The sequence below is a fragment of the Volvox carteri genome (assembly GCF_000143455.1).
Source record: "Volvox carteri f. nagariensis unplaced genomic scaffold VOLCAscaffold_5, whole genome shotgun sequence".
In the NCBI taxonomy this organism is placed as follows: Eukaryota; Viridiplantae; Chlorophyta; class Chlorophyceae; order Chlamydomonadales; family Volvocaceae; genus Volvox; species Volvox carteri.
In genome coordinates this window covers 1,756,258-1,777,342 of record NW_003307548.1, presented here as the reverse complement: position 1 = coordinate 1,777,342, position 21,085 = coordinate 1,756,258, and the positions used below count along the sequence as shown (strand labels likewise).

At 55.2% G+C, this 21,085-nt stretch overlaps 4 protein-coding genes across 4 annotated transcripts in view; 1 reads left to right on the top strand and 3 right to left on the bottom strand.

The window, feature by feature from the left end:
* VOLCADRAFT_87468 (uncharacterized protein) overlaps positions 1–332 on the bottom strand; it is a gene marked incomplete at both ends in the record, with an annotated part of 11,958 nt that extends 11,626 nt beyond the window's left edge. Inside the window, one exon of the mRNA XM_002947086.1 lies at positions 168–332. Within this exon, the coding sequence (XP_002947132.1) occupies positions 168–332 (165 nt within the window). The remainder of the gene's footprint in view (positions 1–167) is intronic.
* A 2,039-nt stretch (positions 333–2,371) lies between these two features.
* On the top strand, positions 2,372–5,489 carry VOLCADRAFT_79562 (uncharacterized protein). The gene is made up of 5 exons (XM_002947225.1): positions 2,372–2,737; positions 2,910–3,072; positions 3,453–3,532; positions 4,073–4,117; positions 4,532–5,489. The coding sequence occupies exons 1-5, from the start codon at positions 2,555–2,557 to the stop codon at positions 4,820–4,822; spliced, it is 762 nt and encodes a 253-aa protein (XP_002947271.1). The 5' UTR covers positions 2,372–2,554; the 3' UTR covers positions 4,823–5,489.
* Positions 5,490–5,587: 98 nt separating this feature from the next.
* Positions 5,588–13,398, bottom strand: VOLCADRAFT_108919 (uncharacterized protein). Its single transcript, XM_002947085.1, has 18 exons — positions 13,137–13,398; positions 12,860–12,942; positions 12,698–12,797; positions 12,496–12,614; positions 12,346–12,407; positions 11,697–11,926; positions 11,211–11,405; positions 10,722–10,838; positions 9,888–10,154; positions 9,550–9,646; positions 9,245–9,363; positions 8,891–8,959; positions 8,558–8,712; positions 8,069–8,210; positions 7,707–7,834; positions 7,332–7,404; positions 7,107–7,181; positions 5,588–6,855 (listed from the first exon to the last, which is right to left on the bottom strand). The coding sequence occupies exons 1-18, from the start codon at positions 13,188–13,190 to the stop codon at positions 6,694–6,696; spliced, it is 2,247 nt and encodes a 748-aa protein (XP_002947131.1). The 5' UTR covers positions 13,191–13,398; the 3' UTR covers positions 5,588–6,693.
* A 1,829-nt stretch (positions 13,399–15,227) lies between these two features.
* On the bottom strand, positions 15,228–20,910 carry VOLCADRAFT_103356 (uncharacterized protein; the record flags this gene model as incomplete). The annotated part of the gene is made up of 11 exons (XM_002947084.1): positions 15,228–15,402; positions 15,960–16,108; positions 16,329–16,523; positions 16,777–16,821; positions 17,300–17,445; positions 17,779–17,868; positions 18,581–18,670; positions 19,126–19,307; positions 20,045–20,147; positions 20,395–20,595; positions 20,902–20,910. The coding sequence occupies 11 exons, from the start codon at positions 20,908–20,910 to the stop codon at positions 15,365–15,367; spliced, it is 1,248 nt and encodes a 415-aa protein (XP_002947130.1). The 3' UTR covers positions 15,228–15,364.
* Positions 20,911–21,085: the final 175 nt, after the last annotated feature.

Below are 21,085 nucleotides of genomic sequence, written 5' to 3'. Positions count from 1 at the left end.
AAGTCCATGAAGGGGATATGGGCGGGGTAGTGGGAAATAAGCTTGCGCCCCTCAGCACATGAATTACCTCACACACAACGGCCATCTGGACCAATGGCCCAGGTCATCCAGCCATCCCCTTTCCTGCCGTAATTGCAGAAGGGCAGCTGCTCATCCGTCGCCATTACCGTCAGTGTACCCGTGCGAGGCTCCTCATCCTCGTGTACTTCGGCAGCATTGGTATTGTGCTGCTGGGTGGCCATTCCAGTTGCACCATGGCCTTCCAGCTGACCCTCGGGCCGACCGTTGGCACCTGCTGCTGCAACATTGGCAGCTGTTGATGCAGACCTCATATACGTGTAGATGACTGAAGCTGCCTTCCGGCCCAGCTTCCTCAGGAAGCGACTTTTGTGCTGCGTGGTCATTGCCCGCACTGCCTTCCGTCGTCCCGCGTATACTCGCTTTGGATACCTAAGTATTTTTAGAGCCTGAAGCTATTCGCAGAAACCATGAGCGAGCCTGCGAGCCTCTGAACACTCCATCCAGCCTGACACGCTGAATGCCACTCCGCTATAGGAGGGCCGCGTGTACAAAAGTATAGCACCGAAGGGAATTTTCGGATAGCCAGATGGATGGAAGCCGTAGTCTCTCTCAGGGAAACGGCGACCGAGGGCCTTGATTCGCTTTACGAAGCGCTTTAAAGCGTCCCTAATCTTTTCTTGCTCATCATATGCCTGCTTCGTCCCCGCGGTCACGGGGTTGCGGGCCGGTGTGATAACATTCGGTGCGCGTGTAGTTGGGGACCGCATTGACTGCTTAGGAATGCGCAAGCTTTATTTAACAGCTATATGGTAAGACTACAGGTCAGTAACGAATGACTCAAAAGGGTATTTAGGATTTCAAATTGTAATACTATGGCTGTCATTGCTGACTTTCAGGCGATGTATTCATGTCTTCTACAAATCGTTGGTAGTACATTTGCAGGTGGGCAGTTGGGTATTTGAAATTGGTACTCATCGCATGCTCGTCGCATGCTCTTCATGCGGGCATAATCATTGTGTAATTTTGAAAATCTTTGGTAGTATATTTGTCAGTGGGTAGCGGAAGTGCGTCCCACCTTAGTGGAATATACTCATATTTGGCCTCCCCACCGCGCGCAAAGGCGCGAGGTGGGCATCGGTTCATAGCTCTTCTCAGTACATATGGCTTGGTATGCAAATTAGGCCATCAATTTAGAGGAACATCGACATCGAGGACATTTTTGAGGAACAGTTACAACGAACTCTGAGAGACCCGACAGTTTACTATCGGCATCTTACTTTTCGAACAGTGCGCAGTGCAGTGCATGCCGGTCGATGCGTACGGTGGACTGTGGCGCAGGGCACAGGGCGAATTGTTGCTTGCGTAAACTTGTCTGTCTGTAACGTTTAAGTTGCTAATGATTGGGCAACTATAACTATCGTCTTTGCCGGATTCGTAGTGCACAGCCGATCATGGCCAGGGCGTGTAGATCGGCGGTGCGTGTTGACCATTAGTTGGGCCGAGCCGGAGCCCGACATGAAGTCGGACTAACCTAGCCTGGTATAAATTATAGGATTGTACGACCTCACGAGCAACAAATACAAATTTTGCTGCGTTTGGACCTCAAAAAAGCGTTCTTCAGTAAGGAAGTATGCATGCAAGCATCGCTACGCATGCACGCACCTATCGCTATAATGTGCTTTTCACTTCCTCTGCCTTGCAAAACGAATCGGCGATTAGTTGATTCGTTGTGAATGCGTTGTGAATGCCAGGTCGTACTCCCCTGCCGTGTGCGTTCAGGGGCTGTATGAAGTCGCTTACCATTCACCCCGTCTCTTAGAATCAGCAAAGCGCCGGACCCCCTCGGGCCTCGTTACTGCTGTCACCACTCACTGGTGTATGGGTGTCGGTCACGTTCGAACACCGTCACCTAAGATGGTGGCCTAGAAGGTGGCCAGGCGGGTTCCGACGGCATAGCCCCTCCTTCGGGATATGTGGCATTTGCGTTGTGGTAGTCCTGCAGAAGCCTGGGAGCCTGGGGTGGCTGTCACAGGCTTGTAGGCCCACCACCGTATATGGGTATGGTTTGCTGCCTTCAGGAGAATGTGCGAATGGGTTGTCGCGCAGCCTTGTTGGCATCCGAAGCACCTGATGCTTCATTACCAGGCTCAGATGTTCATGCCACAAGAATACACATTCAGAATATAGCAGCTTCGCATAAAAGCGTTATAGGGAATGCCATGGGTAACCCATGATGGGTTTCTCTGGATCAGAGGCAACGGCCAACGGTAAGGGCATGTGTTTGGCCCTGTCCAGCAGGCTTACGCGTTCGATAAGAGTCAATAAACCAACGGATTGGGTCTTGGGCCAATATCATAATTAGATTACAGCTACTATCACTGCGAAGGATATTTCCGTCTATGTGAAGTTGAAGAGGCTTGTTAGAGACACTGCACGATTACGCCGATTATGTTTGATAGCATCCAAGATAGCTAGCTGCCCTTTGTTCCCGCTGGATTTCAGCTGTTACGCGCGGAAGCCTGGTTAGACGTCCATGACGTCGGGGTTTGCAACAATGCGTAAATTGCTCGAGTATAACATTGACGCAACGAGAACGGGGGCGGTGCAGCATAACTGGATTGTGGGCCTCTTCGTAAACGGCGCGCTTGTATCGGCCATTGTGGCCTTCTTTATTGCTCAGTTGTCGAAGGTGTTCACCCACTATTACCGTGAACAGGTATGCCTTCCTTGATTTTGGCCGCACAACATCGATCACTGTTGTACCAGTCGCCCTCTACGCGATCACATGCCCGATGCTGCAAGCCAAACTGTAGGATACTGTAACCTCCATGATTTATGGCTGCCACATACTCTCTGTTAAATGGGCACTTTTCCCTTGTCCCTTGCAGGTGTGGGACTGGACACGACTCGTCAGCAGCGGGGGAATGCCATCCTCGCATACAGCCCTTATCATCGCCCTGACAACAGCAGTTGCCGTCCAGGACGGCACCGACAGCTCCCTCTTCGCCATGTGTCTGGTCATCTCGCTCATCGTCATGTACGATGCTACAGGTTCGTAGCGTCCACAAGAGTCCGGGGATTCCCACCGACCCTAGCGGCCAGCAGCCCAGCCCAAGCCGACACGCGCTGCCCGCAAACTATTTCACCCTCCGTCGGGCCCCGACGCCAGCAGATTTCGCAGCGGACTTCCGGGCCAGAGTAACATCATTCAAGCAAAGCCTTTTCAGCAATACGTCCTGCCGGCTATGAAGCTTGCCCAGCCCCTTTTGGGCGCCCCACACCGATGCTACTCCGCATGAACCCACCCCGTACCGGCCCCTCCTCACGTGCCTGGCCCACCGAACGAGGCACACCGCGTCGAACCACGTACTCCACATCCCGCTGGCGCTCCGCACCGCCTTTTCGTTCCTCGTGCCTTGCTCTCCCAACAGGTGTTCGTCTTCATGCGGGTCGGCAGGCCACCGTTCTGAATATCATCATAGCGGAGATGCCACCCGACCACCCAGTACAGGTGGGTGGGAACGAATGAAAACGACCCGTTGCGTACAGGCCAGGGCAGGGAAGCCACCTACTGTCGGACAACGGCCGGTCTTGCACCTGTGTTATTGACCTAGACCAATCGAAGGCACAAGCAAGCGAAGCAAATGAACCAACCAATAGAAACAGTAAGTAGAAAACTTGAGGCTATGGGATGGAGAGATTGAGGTGGGAACCAGGTACTGATGCTCGAGTAACGAGCTCGACCCCATGCTGTCACAACTCCCCTAGAGTGCTTCGACAGCCAACTGGTCTTGTAGTCTTTTGCCATTCCCGGTGTACTTGACCTTTTTCAGGCCAGTTTTCAGGGATGACAGTTTGATACGTTCCCACGTATCAAACTGTCACGGCCTGGCCCGGCGGATGGTTCAGCGCACACTTACCGCGTTAGAGCTCCTCGCCGTTGCTTCTCGCCGACCATTTGACTGACTCGTTTCGCCTCTTACTTACATGCCTCGGGCTCGTGTATGTGGTTGCTCTACGCCCTGCGTCTTCCCCGTCGAGCTGTCCGCAGGACTCTGGGCGGCTAAGGGACAGCTTGGGGCACACCCCCGTCCAGGTGGGTAGGGACAGATGGGGAACGGGTAGGGACGTTGTTATTGGGGGAGCTTCGTACCGACAAGAACCCGAACAAGCAGCGGCGAGGCAAGAAACCAGGGGGCCTCCTTACATCGCATGCATGAGGGATTCGCATTTCGGTACTGAGATTGCCGCTGGACTGGCAATGGAAAAGGAAGTGCGACACGCTTAGGTAGTGTCCGCCGATAAGTCGTTCATGTGGATCTGCTCTGGGTCTTCCTGAAGAGCTATTGAACAGCGTGCGAAAATTGGGCATAAGTCGCGAAGGCAAGGGTAAGATCAGCCTTGCATTCCCTTTGTGCCCCATTCCCTCCATGCACCCTGGGCCCTTACCTGAATGACTTTTTCCTACGCATCCCTGCGGCCTGACTCCCGGTTTTGGTGACCCATTCAGGTTGCGGTGGGTGCTTTACTGGGAGTGGTGGTGGGGTTAGTGGTGCAGTCGCTCTTCCTGCACGGCTCAGGTGGAGCCAGCGGCGGCTTGGCGGCGAGCTTAGCGGGAGCACTGGCACCTGGACTTGGCGAGCAGGAGCCTCCGGGCGGCGTCCTTGCTGCAGGCGGCAGCGTGGGCGGGGACTTCCTCTCCGGAGGTAGAGGTGTAAATGTAGGCGGGGCCGGGGGCCTGGTGGCACCCGGTGAACTTCTCTCGGGGTTCGGGAGAGCAGCGCCGGTGGGGGCAACATAAGGAGGTAAAGGATGATGTGGAAACGAGGTAATGATTGCGGCGCACGCGAGGGCGCGCCACTACTGGATATGCAGACGACACGGGGCGGGTGGCGGGAAGCGTACGCATGTGTATTTGGGACTGTTGGTCTGTACGCAACTATTTGGACCCGGCTGGAGGCCGCTGGGGCTGGTAATGAAAGGCTAATGCGAATGGCGGGAAGCTAGCACACAGCCAAATCTTCCAGGATAGGGATGGAGCGGGCCTTAGCGACTTTTATGTACAGTGTGCCAACGAAAGATATACTTGAAGCAGTAAGGGTAAGGATTGCCCGGAAAGCCCTCGCGGGGGCAGCATGCGGGAGACAGGAGAGATGACGGTTATTAGACGCAGTGTGTTGATACAGGCGTGGACGCAGCAGTAGAAGAAAGACTTCGTGGATAGATTGGACGGACGTAAATCAGGCAGGTGGGCCTTGTTGCGTAAGGTGGAGGAGAGCGGCCAACATTTGGGGTCCTTGCGGCTGAAAAAGCCGTGCACTTGGTGACAGAACACGGACTCCCGAGCGCGAACGTTGTTGCGTCGTGGCCTTGGAGGAGTTGCATATGTGCTTCGGAAAATCCTCTCTGCGAGTTTTTATCGCCGTTAGTGGAGTTATTCTGCCCTCATGCTTTAGCCAAACATCTTGCACTGTGTCGCCTTGCCTGTCCCGAGCCGAATAATCTCAAGTGTCGCCTTGCCAATTAACAATGCGCGTCAAGTAATGAAGGGCCATACTTTCCACCACACGACTGAGGCGTTTTACAGGGACCGGCCATACATTTGACCACAGATTTACCCCTGATCGAGTAGCTCGTTCCCACCCTCAGCAGCAACAGCTGCATCATGGACCACAATGACCCACCCATGACAGCCGGGCAGGTTGATGCGCGTAGGCCATATGGCTATTGCTGGACATGCTGTCTGATTTGTCCACACCATTTCATGAACCTGCATCCTGCTCCACAAAAACGTCAATTCCTCGTTTAGTTCCTAATGACGTGCCCGATGCGGGTTTAACATACGGCTTCCTGCCGATGCAACGTGTTTCCAACTCCTGTCCATGCAAGGGCCACCACCTTCAGCGCAAATTCTAGACGCGAACGGTTGGCTCTCCAGCTGCTATGCTTATTATAACCCTGCCCCTAAGATGGAGAGGGACTTTCCGCTTCCATTCCATACGCACACCCTTCCACAAGGCATCACCCTCGCCACCTCTACAGCACCTTAAGACACCCGCAAGGTCAATGCATACAGCGGCAATCGACCCATTCCTTCCCAAGGCAATTTTGCTGGATACGAGGAGTCCGGAACAAAATGCACTTCAGCCCCACATGTTAAGTACCGTCAAGAGTGACAACCCGACGGCCCTAGGAGACCGACAGCCATTGGCCGTGGAGCACGCTGCCCTAGAAAATGCACGACAACCTAGCGACTGCTGAAGCTGCCGATACCGGCTTATTGAATCAACCGTCCTGACAGACCTCAGGCAGCGGCTATCACAGCCGGGTTCGTTCAATTGTCCGCCGACCCTTCGGTCGCAGATCCAGGAGCACAGGCTGAACCCGTCTCAGCAGACTCGATGACCACCTGAACCGAACCCTGTCGCACTGCGTCGCCCTGCCCTTCCAAAAGCCCCAGTGATGCCTCGTCATCCATCGCGCCATCCTCCTGTACTCATCCTGTCCGTCACTGCATGGAACCTGTCACGACTCATCGCCTAACCAACCAGGTAAGACTGCTCTTCCCCCAACCCCATCCCCAGCGGGCCTGGCACCCAGGCCTTTCTATGCCAAGCGCCAGACCACACGCCGACTGCGCATGTGACCTTTGTTTCCACGGCGCCAACACGTTTACGCCAGGTACTTGAACAGGGTCGGGTTGTCCTTATCGCGCTCCAGGTACTCGCGTTGGATAAGATCCTCGATGCGCTTCTTGATGAGCTTCAGGTCGGGCTTGAACATGCGCTGCAGCTGCTGGATAACCTCCATCACCAACGTCTGATGCTGCAGCACCTGCAACGACATGGCCACGGCGGTGCATGATAGGATGAAGCAACTGCAGGCGCCGCACAGGAGGCAGCCGTTTGCATGAACGCTGGGCCGTTACGGCCTGTAAGGTTGCCGCGGCCATTTCAAGGAATACTATACAGAACTGGAGCCATGCATCTCGAGCTCCACGCAGGCCAAGTGTACAAAATGATATGGACTCCCATTACCTCAGTCCCCGATACTACTGCCGTAATGGGAACAACGGCAGCTCGTACCTTGCGGCTCTTCATGATGCGCACAATAGCGGCGTCTATGGCATATCGCCGGTCCTTGTCCACATCTTCCATCACCTGATGACGAGAAAGCGGCCGGCAGGCAAGGGAAGAGGGGAACGAGTAATGAGAAGGCCTAGCGGAAATGGGTTAGTAGGCTGTGGCCAGGGGTCAGGCGCCAACGGCTATGTGATAAATTGCGTGAAGTAAGCGCAAGTAACAGCCTACCTTCTTCTTCTCGTCCAGAGGTGGCAGCGGAATCTTGATGCGCCGCAGCTTGTCCGTGAACCCGTGGTTGAAACTGCGGTAGGTTAATGGATGGGGGCAGAGATAAGTAGTTGGTGGGGAACACGACACTGGCCGTTTAGGTGTGTGCATGGAAAGGGAGCTATGTATTATTCGGCACCTTGAATAAGGAGCTTAACTGAGTCATCACCGGCTGACGGCGGCATGGACGTCTGCACCTAGATTGTGTGTACCCGTAGCGCCGTCCATCAATAAGCACGCGGGGAGTCGGTGCACCAGTCAGGCTCGTGAAACTAGTGCCGCTCATGGCAAAGCAACCGCTCTTGGATCCCCCACAATCAACCGAAACACACTCGCCTGAACTTGTCAGACTTGCTGATGGTCTTGCCCTCCGGATCCTTTTTAATGATTTTGTACTTTGCGCACACCAGCGAGTGCAGCAGCCGCTGCAGGTCATCGTCGGGCAGCCTCAGCCGCTCCTGGACCTGCGCGAATACCAAGAAAGGATTATTTGTTTTGACCTTACATTATGAAAAGTGAAGGCATAGCAAGCGCTGAGTATGTACTTTACACAGACACAAGATGCCATTGAGCCAGATGCGCTCGCCGGATGCAATTCCAAGTACACTCGGAATCGGTCGCAACGGCGTCGAGACATCACATCCTGGGGGTCTGAGGCTGTACGTGGTTCTTTCATTGTGGATGAGGTGAGGAGTTACCTCCTGATAAGACAGCTCGTCCACATCGTTGAGCAGCATGCAAAGAGCCGCCTGCAAAGTGTTCATCTGCATCTCGATGGGCTTGCTCTGGAAGTTCCCGCGAAGCACCGCCGTTCCCAAAGTGTAAATCCACGTCAGCTTCCTGAGGACAGAAGGTTGAGGCTCTACAATTTCAACCGGGATCTTTCCATGCAACGGCTATAGAACATGGAGCACAAATGCTGCCATCGGCAAACGCACCTTGTGCGATAGCCCTTGTAAGTGCTGCCAAATAATCAAATAGATTATTTGCTGCACGTATAATTATTAAGCCTACAGGATTTAGTGTGCAACGGGTGTTTTGTCCCGACGCAACAGGGCACCGTTTGCTTGTCAGTGCACGGCTCAGCACACCACGTCTGTGATCGTCACACCTCGACTGTGCTCCTGCACTGTCGTCTGTCTCTCTGGAGCGTGCCCGTGCATCGGCACGACCACTGTCCATCCCACCTGTGCTTCGAATCCGAATCATAGTATTGGCGGTACACCTCCACGCCCTCCACCATCTCCCTCGGCAACGCCACCTCAATGGACTTGTATGTTGGCCAAAAGCCCGTAGTCAGCACCGTGACCGACAAATCAATGGCCAGCTTCTTGCCCTTCTCCTGCAATGTGCAATGCATGCCCGCCCGTCAAGTCTTCACCAAGCACAAAACATGGGAGAAAGGTATAAGCCCCTCAGGTCAGCGCAGCAGGCGTGCATTGTCAACCAGCAGCTCAAGTATGGCATTAGCCACACACACGTAGCCAGCTCTCTTGAAAGCTCGTCACAGAAGCTCATACCTTGAGCCAGTCGTCGAAGTTCTGCTGCTTCTCCTTGGCGAGCTGCAGGTCCGTCACCATTCCCTCCATCTGTGCACCGTGAGTTCAGGGCAAAAGAGCAGTCAAGAGCCATAAAGACCTCGTTCGGTAGAGACACTGTGCCCAGGAACGCAAGAATGAGCTCTCGAAAAAAGGCCCACGCTGACAAATATCTCGAGTAGCCCGGCAGGTAACCTTGTAAGCCGTCCCATTTCAAGTACTTCTGAGCCGGCTATTGCAACCGTAGCCATGCCATAAGAACTATGAACGCTCCCTAGCTTCCAGTCCTGCAGATGATCCTGCATGCCGATATGGACGCAGCGGTATCACACATACTTTGGACGTGAACTGGGCACCGCACTGCTGCTTGAGTCGCGACAGCAGTGACCGCTCGTGATCATCGGACGCCGACTTGTCCTGAAGCAGCCGCCGTGACAGCTTCTTGCGGTAGAACTCTGCAACCCCGGGTTGATAGAGCGGGAGTTACAAGGATGCCAGGGCCCTAGATATGCAGAAGTTACGCATCAGGCTGTATACGACCGCAGATATTTTTAGGGCAAGGTGTAGCGATAAGAATCAAGCATCCATAACGCAAATTATGGCACGGCTCCTCAAAGGACGCATATGTGAACTCATAACACCTGCGAACATGTCCTTGTCGCTGACATACGCCAGCAGCTTGACAACCTTCTCTAGCGTCTCCTCAATTGCCTCGTCGGACAGCTTCTCCGATCCACCCTGCAACCAAAGAACCAAACGTTAGTAATGGCTGCAGAAAAGCTGTGCGCTGCTGTAGGGATGTTTAAAAGCTACCCGATGCTGTTGTGTGAATGCAGTTGAAATATAGATATTGCAGACTGTACGCACCAGGAAATGCGCGACCCCAGCTGACGGACACACGCCGCATACGGCCGTGCTGACCTTGATACTTGCCCCACCCAGCAAGAGCCAGCACCGAAAAGGCCATGTTCACGCGCACCTTCTTCAGCAGGTTATCGCAGAAGGACGCCATGAGCTCAGCACTTGTGCTGCCCGCCACCGACTTGTTGACGAAGTTCTCAAACGCCTCCTTCAAGCTCTTGTGAAACAGCGACGAATTGCAGAAGCAAGTCGACACGTAGAGCAGGTACTTGTCGTGCAGGTCAATGACGGCGCGCACGTACTGCTGCTCATGGCTAGTTCCAGTATCACGAGAGGGGCCAGCCTTAGCCTGCTTCTCCTTGGCCAGCTCCACCGCCTCCGTCACCTAGACACATAAAGAAGGCATCTGCGTGTGTGTACGTGAAGCGCACGGCTGTACAGTTGCTGGCCCGCTGCACAGCCCTAGAACTGCTAGGTCATGACAACAGTGGCGAAGGGCCAGCCATTCTGTGATATGCCGCCGTGCCGCAGTGAAAGATATGCAGTGCATACACAGCGAAGAGTCGCATTCCCGTAATGCAAGGAGACTCCATACGACGTTACGGCACTATATAACCGAACTCGTGGCCCAGAATAGCGCATGAAACATGCCTTCCCGCGAGCATTCATGGACAGAACCCAAATCCCGTTGTGCTGACTGAAGCAAAGGACACCTCCCAGGGCCCCTCGAGAGTTTATACTGGTAATCGCGCCGGTCAGGAAAGCTTCGCCTTTGCTGTTACCCCAAGATTATTCAGGCGCTTCTCCAGCATCTAAGCATACCACCATTACCGACACGAGCCAGGCCAGCGGTAGGGCTCCGTATCCACCGCCACAGTGTAACCACCAAGACGGCACATCTCCTACTTATCGTATCTCCTCATTAGGCTTTACGCCATCATTGCGAACGTACCTCCTTAACGAGTTTCATGCCCTCGCTGTCCACGTGCTCCTTGAAAATCTCCGCCACGGGATCAAGGCCCTTCGGAATACGCTGGAACAAGCGATACATTCGTGCAAGATCCTCCGTCTGCACTCACAGCCGTAAAGGGTGGCAGCCGCAATCCATGGGACACGGACCATTAAAGAACAAGAATCCAGAATAGCACCAGGATGGAAAGTGTTCGTTAAATGGTCGCAGCCACTGCATTCCGCACACCGCTCTTACCCTTGACCCCCATTTCTTTCTTATCTTCCGGCTTCTGGGCGAAGGGGCCCAGTGTGTTCCATTCTTGCCAGAAAGCATGCCATGCTGAAGGGTGTGCGGCTGCTGGCCACGAAACGTACAGGAGTACCCTACGCAATTGCAAAGCCCACCCATAACCATACCGATACCCAGCGCACAACCATAAATTCTGCGCACGCATGCTGTCATTGCAACACCTATGGCACGCTGAATCACCTTGTCGTCCTTAAGCAGCGCGGCGCATCCCGAGTGCTCCTTAGTAAGAAGCCGGGTTTCGTAGTTGGATAGCAACTCCGCTTCCACCTCCTTCAAAAGCTTTGGCTTGGTGGACGCGTGCAGGTAGTTCTCGACGCGTTCCTCCTCCAGCCGCAGACACTCCTCCGCCTTGAGCATGTAGTCCGGACAAGAGTCCTAACAAGGCAAGCAGAGCGACGGGCAGGTTTACGGACCCTGACAAGGAGTTGCTGCTGTACGCGCTTCACAATCATCCGCGCACTCCTAGAAACCCAGATCAGGGTGATCTTGTCCCAAGTGCGCCTTTCCCTATCGACCCTATCATCAGCTGTGAGGTCAGAACAGGAAAGGAACATGCGGGATGTCCATACTCAAAGCCATGGAGACCTCAATGCAACAAGTATGCTGTGTGCCGCTTGGGACTTGCTGACCCAAATCGGAAACCTGCACCCGCCATGCCCCGGTCACCTGCTCAATCCACTCCGAGGCCTTGCGCCTGTAGAAAGCGCTCGTTTCCGCTAGCAAAAATTCCTCGAAGTCCTTCTCGTAGCAATCCATGTTGCCCATGCCCAACTCGATGAAGATCCCCAAAATGTTTTTCACCAGCGCCCTGTCCACCAGCTCACCCTCGCGCTCCTTCTCAATCAGCATCAGGACAGCGTCCTTTGTGCGCTTCTTCGTCTCAGCGTACACGTGGTCTGGTGATAGTGTTTGGGTCAAGGACAGCAGCAGTACAAGGACGCCAACGTGGACACCAAGGAAAGGAAACGCATACCGTGCAGCAAGGTGTTTTGAAGCACCCATGCAAATGGCCATGCACGCCGCCCTGGCGCCAATAGCCCAGCGCGATTACCCTTCACCGACTTCATCGTGTGTAGTGCGCGCGCATAGACCATGTGCGCAGGCTAGGTCATAAGCGCCGCCTTTATCTGCGCATGCTCAGAACGATGCTAGCACGTCCGCAATCGTCGAACAACATGTGCATGCATGTACAGTTTAAGATGGCAGTCTTCCCTCTGTGCAGGAGGAGGCCCAGTATACGAACAGCTTTCATAATGCGCTGCTATCTGGACCTCTCCCACATGACCCTAAGTTCGAGCTAACCCAAAGCTCCTACCTTTGAAGCATAGTAAGCCCACGTCCTTGAGTGGATGCAATGTGTGCCGTAGGACGTAGTACCTGCGGGACAAATACAAACCCAATTAAACTCGTGCTCAGAACCCAAACCAGGAAGTCACCCGAGCTAGCTCTAAAGGAATGCACGTACCGATCGAGGTAGTTGAAAAATCGGGACAACCAGCGGACCATCAGCTTGTGGTTACCCCATCGCTGGTATAGCTCCTTCAGGAGCACCTCGTCCCGATGCTCGCGCAAAGAAGGAAGGACCTTCATGGAGGCACAGGAAACTATCAGGTAATTGTAGCATAATCCCCCTGCCCCCCTCAGGCTCGAGGCAGCAACAAACCCACCTTCTCGTTGATGTACTTGTTAAATGCCTCCCGATACTTCCCGTAGAGCTGCTCAGAGTAGTCGTGGGGGGGCTTTTGTGTGCACATGTTGTAAATCGTCCTGCGCGCAAAACCCTCGCTGGGTGCAGGTGAAACCCCAGTGGCCCACCCACGTTGCCTTACGTGTAAAGATGCATATACTGCTCCGCGTTGAATTGGTCCTCGGGCTCACCCTCAAGAAGGCGGATGAGCTTCTGAATGCCTTTCTGCAGTGTGCAAGGCACCGCGAAAGTTTGCGCAATCCAGATCCATAGGTGAGGCATTAACGCGCTACCTCCATAAACCGAAGGTTATCGTAGCACAAACGGCAGACGCATGGAACAGTTCTGCGCAGATGCCTTTCCAAGACCTGGCAAACTGAACCCTGGAGAACACATCTACTTAAGGGCACCCGGCTTACTTCCATGAAGCTCCATCCCTCCGCGAGCTCGATGGGCTTACGGTCAGCCATCATGGGCAGCTGTAACTGTGCGGGCGCACAGCTCCAAGACGCTATGCTGCCCAAGCGCCGGCCTTCCGCTCCCTCAAATTAATGCTCGCCTGGTTATATCTTTAAATGCTCTAAATATGGAATCTCCTTGACGGGCCTTAGGATGGGAAAGAGTCAGCAGGCATAAGCTAGGGTGCCGTCCCTCCTAAGCTTCATAATGGCACCATAAATCTATGCATAAATTCACAATAACGCATGCACAACACGGAGCTGTTGTTGCAAGCTTCATTCGTAAGCTGGAAAGTACTACATGTACGACGGGACCCGCAGGCAAATAAATATTAATATGTCGTTAAACCCTAAGTTAAGGTTAAATTGTCTCGTTCTTCTTTGTCAGTTAGAGGTGGTTCATGAGCCTCCGGGTTCGTCTGAACCGTACGAGCTCGCTGAAGCTTGTTAAACATCATCATCATCATAGTGGCGTGGGATTTTTTTCGCTCAAGCTGTAATGCATGTGCGCGTTGCTGGACTTCGATTATACCACCCAAAAGGCCTTTCTTTTGACTTAAGCTCCCGGGTGTCAAGCATGTGGGACATTTACCCCGGGGTATACAAGTACCGGCTGCCGGGGGAAGGTTGCCACACCTGAAACAATTGGCCCATATCAAAGTTGATTACAGTCAGATTGAAAACGTTATCCAAGCTGGTCTGGGTTTTGGCACCCCATATTCACCCCAGCAATTTATCTGCAGAAGGTCCCGTAGTGCCGCGTTGGAAAACCTTAATACCGCATAATACGACTAACGAGGTGTTCAATTCAGGCATGCGCCCGAGGTATACGGCGGTCGGTATCCTGCCTTGCAGCCTTTATCACGGCGAACCCCACCGTCCACAACGGCGCCCACCCTACAGCTACCGTATCTCTTAGCGCCATCCCCAAGAAGTATCCAAAGGATTGCCTTCTACATTTTTTTACTACAGACCATCAAGTGCGGCAAGAATCTTAACCTTGGCAAGCAGGCCATGTAGCGCCATTATTTAATTCAACACGTCGTGTCAATGACCGTTCCTGACAACCATTCCGCCAGGAAGCCCGCAGCGAAAACTTACCGCCAGGTATAGCCATGGCCAGCAAAACGTGGAGCGGATGCCAAGCTATATGCTTAGCATTTGGGTTGTTGATTTCCATGCAGTGGACTGTTTCCCGGCGGGGGGCCCCCCCGACGCTCCTACAGTTGTACCTATCCCCGATGTGCACCTCTAAAAGCTGCTGAGCTAAATGGAGGACGTCACGTATCCCACATCGACGCTATGGCCGCCCTTCAACAGATCATGTACTGCGTAACTTACAGCGTGCCACCCTCCATTTTATCAAATAACCCACCTCACACCCGCCACATGTCGTGTACTAAACCTAAAACGCAAAACTAAACCTAAAATGCAAAGTTGCCTTCTGCAGCGAGGGAGATAGGCTGCCTCTGGATGCCGCCAAGGAAACCCGCCACAATGGGTCCGGCCCGCTACTAGAATGCGAGTGCAGTAGCTCTACGGTAGCGATACGGCACACAGGTCCCAAATGTTGATTCGCCAAGGCGCTCTACTAGCATGTCGAGAGGCCTTTTCGGCGGCTACTACTGCGACCATTGCAATGATGTCCATGACAGTAGTAGCAGCAGTGCCGGGTGCGTTTAACACACGCCATATGTATCTGTGTCCTAGGAGCTTTATGGGGGTCTCCCGGAGTGCACAGTTTTTACCTAGCAACATGCCTTGAGGGGCGGGGTGATAGGTCGCCGGGCACGGGTCGTCAGGCAGGGTCCCGAGAGGCAAACCTGGAGTGTCCTCCCCCTACTAGACGGCATGTTGCACCGGCCAGAGCTCACACCTGCGCGTCGCGTGTGTCCCCGGGCTGCATCCCCAACCATTGTGGATTATGCCACATGCAGGTGCCGATTCCTCATCGCTGTGGAAACCCGCCTCCTGCATGCTCTCTCATGCGTCTCTCTATGAACAGCAAATACGGCCGCGGGATGACCGCTGTAGGCGCACAGCGAGGTGCGGCTTGGGGAATCACCAGCGGTGGCCATTAATGCCTTGGTCTACCAAACGTCACATAATCCGCAGGCCGGCGCAGCGCCCGGCGACCCGATAGCACCGAAGCTGCCACCGCTTCTGAAGCTCGCCACGCCCCGGAATCCTCACAGCATGATATCGGCGCCCTGGCGACGGTAGGCGGCTGCGACGCAGAACAAAAGGCCGCGGGTGGGGACCAGTTACGGTGCAAGGACAGGTGTGGTGACCTAGCTGACTTTAGTTTCTGCGCTTTAACCACGTATTCAGAATTCATTCAAGGGTGAAGTCAGGGGAGCCAGCAAAACTCCGTCCGTCACTTCCTTACGGAAAGGACCCCAATAGGAGTGCCCTTGGTGCGTCACGAAACTGCGAAGTTAAGCAGGTCATTAGTGGATAGTACGTGGTCGGATGTGTGTGCCTCTTGCCAAACTTGCACTGGCTCGACACCGGTCGAAAGTGTTATGCTTCTATTTATGTTTTCGCCTGCGATATCCCAGAAACCTCGCTGTCCTGAGGCTGTGCTCATCCGCGCATACGAGCTGGTCACGTCTGCCTACCTGCCAACCTACTGCCTACGGCACTTTGGATAACGCCAGCTCAACGTAGGCGCAGTACACACGTAAATGCGGGAGCGCGGCGAAAGGCCTATGACCAGGGCCTACGCACGATGGAAACGGCTAGCACGCATGGTGCTGTTGCCTGGCTTTAAGCTGCACTCACTCATATAAAAGGTGGGAGGCAGCAGATAGTGCTTCATGCCTGCGGCTGCGGCCTTGCTGGTGGCAGCATCGCCGAAGAAACGGCTGTTGAAGGCCGCCGCCATCTTTGTGAAGGCCTCGTAGTCGGTGCCATGGAGCGCCGAGTCGGACCTGCGCGATCAGAGGCCGGCGGTAACAGGACACATGCTGCATGGACCCCAAACTTAAGCCATGGTCGGGGAAATGGAGGCGAGACAGACGAGGGTAAGGGCACGTTGCCTTATAGGCGATATCTATTAGGTCAGGGAAAAGTGGTGAGTTGCGACATAGCTCGCCTATTAACAAGAAAATGTTCCTCAGAATTGGAGCTCTTCGTGCCCGTACGACTTACTTGGCCGTACCGTCCAGCACGTCAAACCGGAAATTTGCTGCCGTGCTCCGCCCGATAAAGGAGCCCGCGGCGGGGACCGGCGGCAACTCGGGTTGGGTGCCGCCGGGGTTTGTATCGTACGGCCTCAGCACGGCGTCTGGCTTGAGGCCGACCTTGGCGGGGTCGGTGGCTGCTGTGGAACAGAACGCGAAGAACCTGCCAGCAAGGGGCCCCGGGCAAAGCACACAAGGACAGAAGCCGAGGCACGGACACGGCGAGCACGACGAGATCAGAACCCAGTTGCGGGGTGTGTGTGGCACCTCGACCTATTAGCACGGCTAGTCGCTGGTGAAAGCGGGGCCCACCTCACGTTCTCTCTCTCTCTCACACACACACACACACACGTCTCTCCAGTTCCATAATGTCGCATACCCCCCGGCCTACTGGCCACTGAACCACGCGCCCTTACCTGTCTGCGTAGTCGGCTGCCTCCGCCGTCCGCAGGTTGTACCGCCTGGGGTTGGGGAACAGACACCACGTCGTACAGCGAGTTAGGGCCTGCACGGTAAGTGCTGCGGTGGCGGATAGTGCTGGAAAAAAGCAGAAGAAACGTCGTCAATATACCCACGTGTCGGGACGCAATGGCGGGCTACGGCCTGCATGCCGTCGCATGTGGCACCACGGCCATATGGATGGGCGCAGCCGCGCACAGGTGATCAAGAGCCGCCCCCAATTATCCACCATCCCCCAATCGCATAAGAGGCGGAGGGGAGGTCGCGCGATACCACTCCATGCAGGCGTTCGGCACCCGTTTGGCGTTCCTCACGCGGGCGGCGAAACAACGTGAGAAAAGAGGGTCAGAAGGTCGCATCACATCGCATCGGTCCGCCATTGCCACCGACATCAACTCAACGCCGGAGCCGCCAGCTGCATCAGAGTGCCGTGCCGTCCCAAGACCCACATCGGCACTGGGCGACCCAATTGACACCCACCCAAACATGAGGTCGATGCCGGCTATGTACGTGCCCGCTTCCATCAGGCCGCTGCCCAGGCCCTGCAGCCAGCCGCTGGGACCGCCGGCACCGCTGGCCACCGCCGCCGCGGTTTCGGGGCGCAGGAACAGGTACGGTTCCGCTACCTGGAATCGGGATGTGGATGCATTCATCTCTTTTCAGTGGAGGAGCAGCCGAAGAAACGCAGTGCGTGTGATTGCGCCGGGTGCACAGCGGGCAGGTGAAACCCGGCATGCAAGAGTGGCTGTGTGGATGTGGTCAGAAACGAGCTTGGTGCGCCGCCGGAGGGCAGCTGGGACCAGATCCCCTCGACCGACCACGGCTGATTCACTTCCTCCAGCTTTCACATGTTTCCACCTGCGTGCTTCACCCTCTCTTACACCAAAATCCCACCGCCACCACCAAACCAAAGCACCCAGCTCTCCTGCAGCCCAGACAGCCCACATCGCGGTCCGCACCTTAGCCCCGGGGCTGACATCGCTGAGGGGCCGCAGTCGCTCGAGCCGTGGCAGTGCGAGGTCATCCCCCGGAACCGTCTCCAAGTGACCCTGGGGGCACCACAGACACGCACTGTTTTTACAAAGAAGTATAACAATATGGATTGAGGTCCTGAATATTCAAATATATTTTATATATGAAAATTAAAAACTAAAACTAAAAATTGGCATGAGGGTTTTACGGGTTTTTCAGATAATTCTAGGTGCACATGCATAAAAGCCGTGTTTTCCCCCTTTAACTCTTGATCAATGATTCGAGCCAGTTCATGCTAAAAGTAATTCATCCAAGGATAACCGTTATGGAATGTGCCTCAAAGATTTCCTGTACTTCCGAGAGCTTTGAATGAATGCCCGGGAAAAGGAGAATCAGGAAAACACACTACGTCGCTACCTACCGAGTTGGCTAGCTGGTTGCCCGCGATGAGGGGGCGGGCAGGGGCATATGGTTCTGCGTGTGTATTGCGATGTCCTAAGAACGTGGTCGCGCATGCGTGGGTGCTTTCCTTGGCGTGTGCCATGCGCATGTATGTACAGCAGAGCGGAACACCATTCGCTGATGCGTATTGCATTTGCGCCAGACAAACAACAATTCAATCATTCGGCGCGTAACCTCTGTCCTGTGGGTTGGTTTGTTGCTCCTGGGGCCTACTGGTGGTGTTGCTGCTGCCATCGAAAAGCGGTCATCGAGGTAGCGTTTGCGTTGCTGGGCGGCCTATTGCTACTGTTGCTGCTGCCGTTGCTGGCGCAAGGATACATATCGCACCTGCGACCCCAGCAGCGCCACATCTACTCCGTTGAGTAAGCTGAAGCCCAGCACATCGCGGTTCCGCAGGTACGAGTGCTCCAACAGGCGCTAAGGGGTGGGGGAGGAAGGAGGTACACAGTAGCGGGGTTGAACGGATTCCAATGCTCGGAAGTGCGAGGAAATGTTTAGAGTGGTGTCAAGCAATTTCCCCAGGGGGTAAGCAGCCAGGATGACAGCGGTGTGGACGGGACAAGGCACCGAGAAAGGAGATCTACCGCGCAGTCAGAACAGGGACGATCAGGTGGGTTTGGAGGCCGGGGGAAGGGGGGTCGCGAAGCGGCCGCGGGACCGGAAGCCGCGCCCGAAGCAACAGCGCAAGAAGGCACAAGACGGGGAGCTCAAGGAGTTTTCCCTTCCCCCATCCACTCCACTTCAATGCAATAGGACTTTCCCTCCGGGAAAGCGGGCTTTGCCATCTCAGTCCACAAGGTGCCCTCGAGGACCGTTGCCGGTGTCATGCAACGGCAACACACACATACATATATACACATATGTACACACACCTGCAGGTTGTAGTTGGGCATGAAGGCCAGGGTGCAGGAGATGCCCGCCACACATGCATCGCTGGATCCGGATTTGAGGATGGCGGCCAGCGCGGATCTGAAATCCGCGGTTTCGCCGCGCCAGTTGTCGGGCCCCGACGCGCCGTTGGACAGGAAGTTGACGGCAGGGAGACCCAGGTCGGCTACAGGGAAGGGCAACACCGTCCAGTTCACGTGGGTCGCGTCCGGCATCACCCCCGTCATAGGAGGCACAAGAGGATACAATACGCGTATCATCATTTCCCACTCAGAGTCATATGAACAGCAGTGTGAAGGAACATCAACAATGGCCGACCGCCGAACAGCAGGACCGTGATGCCGTCTCGCTCGGCTGGATTGAGGCCGCGGGGGCCGAGGCGGGAAACGTCTGCGCCAGTGAAAATGACGGCGGACCCTTGGGCCTCTTCCTGGGACGCCAGCCAGCGCCCATGGTGCTGGCCGGCAGCCGCCAGCCCGCATTGGGCCCTCTTCCCCCTGTCTGGCGAGTTCTGGGTTGGGATGCCTAGTGATCCGCGGTGGCCATTCTCAGCAGTAGGAAATGCACAGAGAGCCGCCCTCGCTCACTCCGCACAAGCCTGACGCGCTGACCGCTCGTAAAAACGGTCACGAACATGGCTCCCGACCCCGAGGCCGAGAACACGTCCCAACAAAACGCAACCCCGGGGCGATACCCTACGCATCCTTTCCTCACATTTCCCTCCACACACCGTCGACATCCCATGCCCGTATCCATGTCGTGGATTCATGTGTAGAATTCATTCCCGGGCCCACTCACGCGTCACCATCGGCTCCACCTGACCATTTGTCCCTACATGAACCCCAGTATGCGCCCACGCGAAAGATATGGCGCATAATACACGTTATGTCCCTGAGTACCCACATGCGGGTGAGGGGCCAAACAGCCCGCCTGGTCCCATGATCCGTGCCGTGTCGCTCTCGTTGTGGACCACCCACACGGCAGCAAGAGTGATTCGCCGCACCGCCTGCAAAGTACACACACATATATATGGTTAAGCAGTGAGGAACACGCACTTCACACACACGCACACGTTCTCTCCTTCATGGTGGCTCTTCATCTCACCCTGAACCCCATGGCCATTGCCACATGGGCTCAAGCTCTGCCCCTTTGCCGTTGCTCGCAACGGAAGGCGCCACCTCGGGCGGGGCCGCGTGCGGTGGGCTTAGTGTCTCGGGCCCGGTGTTCCATCCGACCCGCAAGGAGTGCCGCACCTTCAAGGCCTTGAGCAGCCGTACTAGGGCCGGTGCGCCGTCCAGGGGCAGCAGTGCTGGAACCACTGCTGATCCCATGGATGTGGCAGCCGCCAGTGCACCCGTCAGCTTGCCGGGCGACCCTGCAGCCTCAGCCGCAACGGATACGCCTTGCGCAATAACCGTAGAGTAGCCACCGGCCAGCAGCACCACATGGACGCTCTGTTGGACAGGGTTAAAGTGCCGGGCGCCGGCCGAAGTGGTTGAGTTGCGTTGCGCTGGAGGGGAGATATAAAGGTGAGGAGAGCTGAACGACCATACAGGCGCAGGATGGGAGGACTTTCGCAGGATGGCAACGGGGTGTTTAGTTTACGTAGAACGGCGGGGCTCCTTGCCGATAGGTCTAAACCAAGCAAGGCTAAGAAGCATTATGGAACTGTTATTCGCCTCCTGGCTAGCGGATCGGGTAATGTGAGTCTTCGGAAAACGCATGCACAAACGAGGTTTGCAGCAATCGACGCGTCGTACCTTTCCCATCTTTTGAGCACCTTTGCCGATCCCAGTAGAAATCGAATATAAAACACCCGCTGGCAAAGCCCGGTTACGCGGGCTCGATGTCTAATTCGTGTCCAAAGGCAAGGACCAAAAGCACCTCCGCTGAGTACGCTTACAGGTCGTTATACTAAGCGACGGCAGCCTAAGCAGGATAACT

What these genes read in the sequence shown, in the direction of transcription:
- VOLCADRAFT_79562 (XM_002947225.1), top strand. Translation starts at nt 2,555, where the DNA reads ATGACGTCGGGGTTTGCAACAATGCGTAAATTGCTCGAGTATAACATT. An exon ending in CCCACTATTACCGTGAACAG is followed by an intron (nt 2,738 to 2,909) that starts GTATGCCTTCCT and finishes TGTCCCTTGCAG; the next exon opens with GTGTGGGACTGGACACGACT. An exon ending in CACCCGACCACCCAGTACAG is followed by an intron (nt 3,533 to 4,072) that starts GTGGGTGGGAAC and finishes AGCTGTCCGCAG; the next exon opens with GACTCTGGGCGGCTAAGGGA.
- VOLCADRAFT_108919 (XM_002947085.1), bottom strand. Translation starts at nt 13,190, where the DNA reads ATGATGGCTGACCGTAAGCCCATCGAGCTCGCGGAGGGATGGAGCTTC. An exon ending in GGGCTTACTATGCTTCAAAG is followed by an intron (nt 11,927 to 12,345) that starts GTAGGAGCTTTG and finishes CACTATCACCAG; the next exon opens with ACCACGTGTACGCTGAGACG. An exon ending in CGACAAGGACATGTTCGCAG is followed by an intron (nt 9,364 to 9,549) that starts GTGTTATGAGTT and finishes CCGGGGTTGCAG; the next exon opens with AGTTCTACCGCAAGAAGCTG.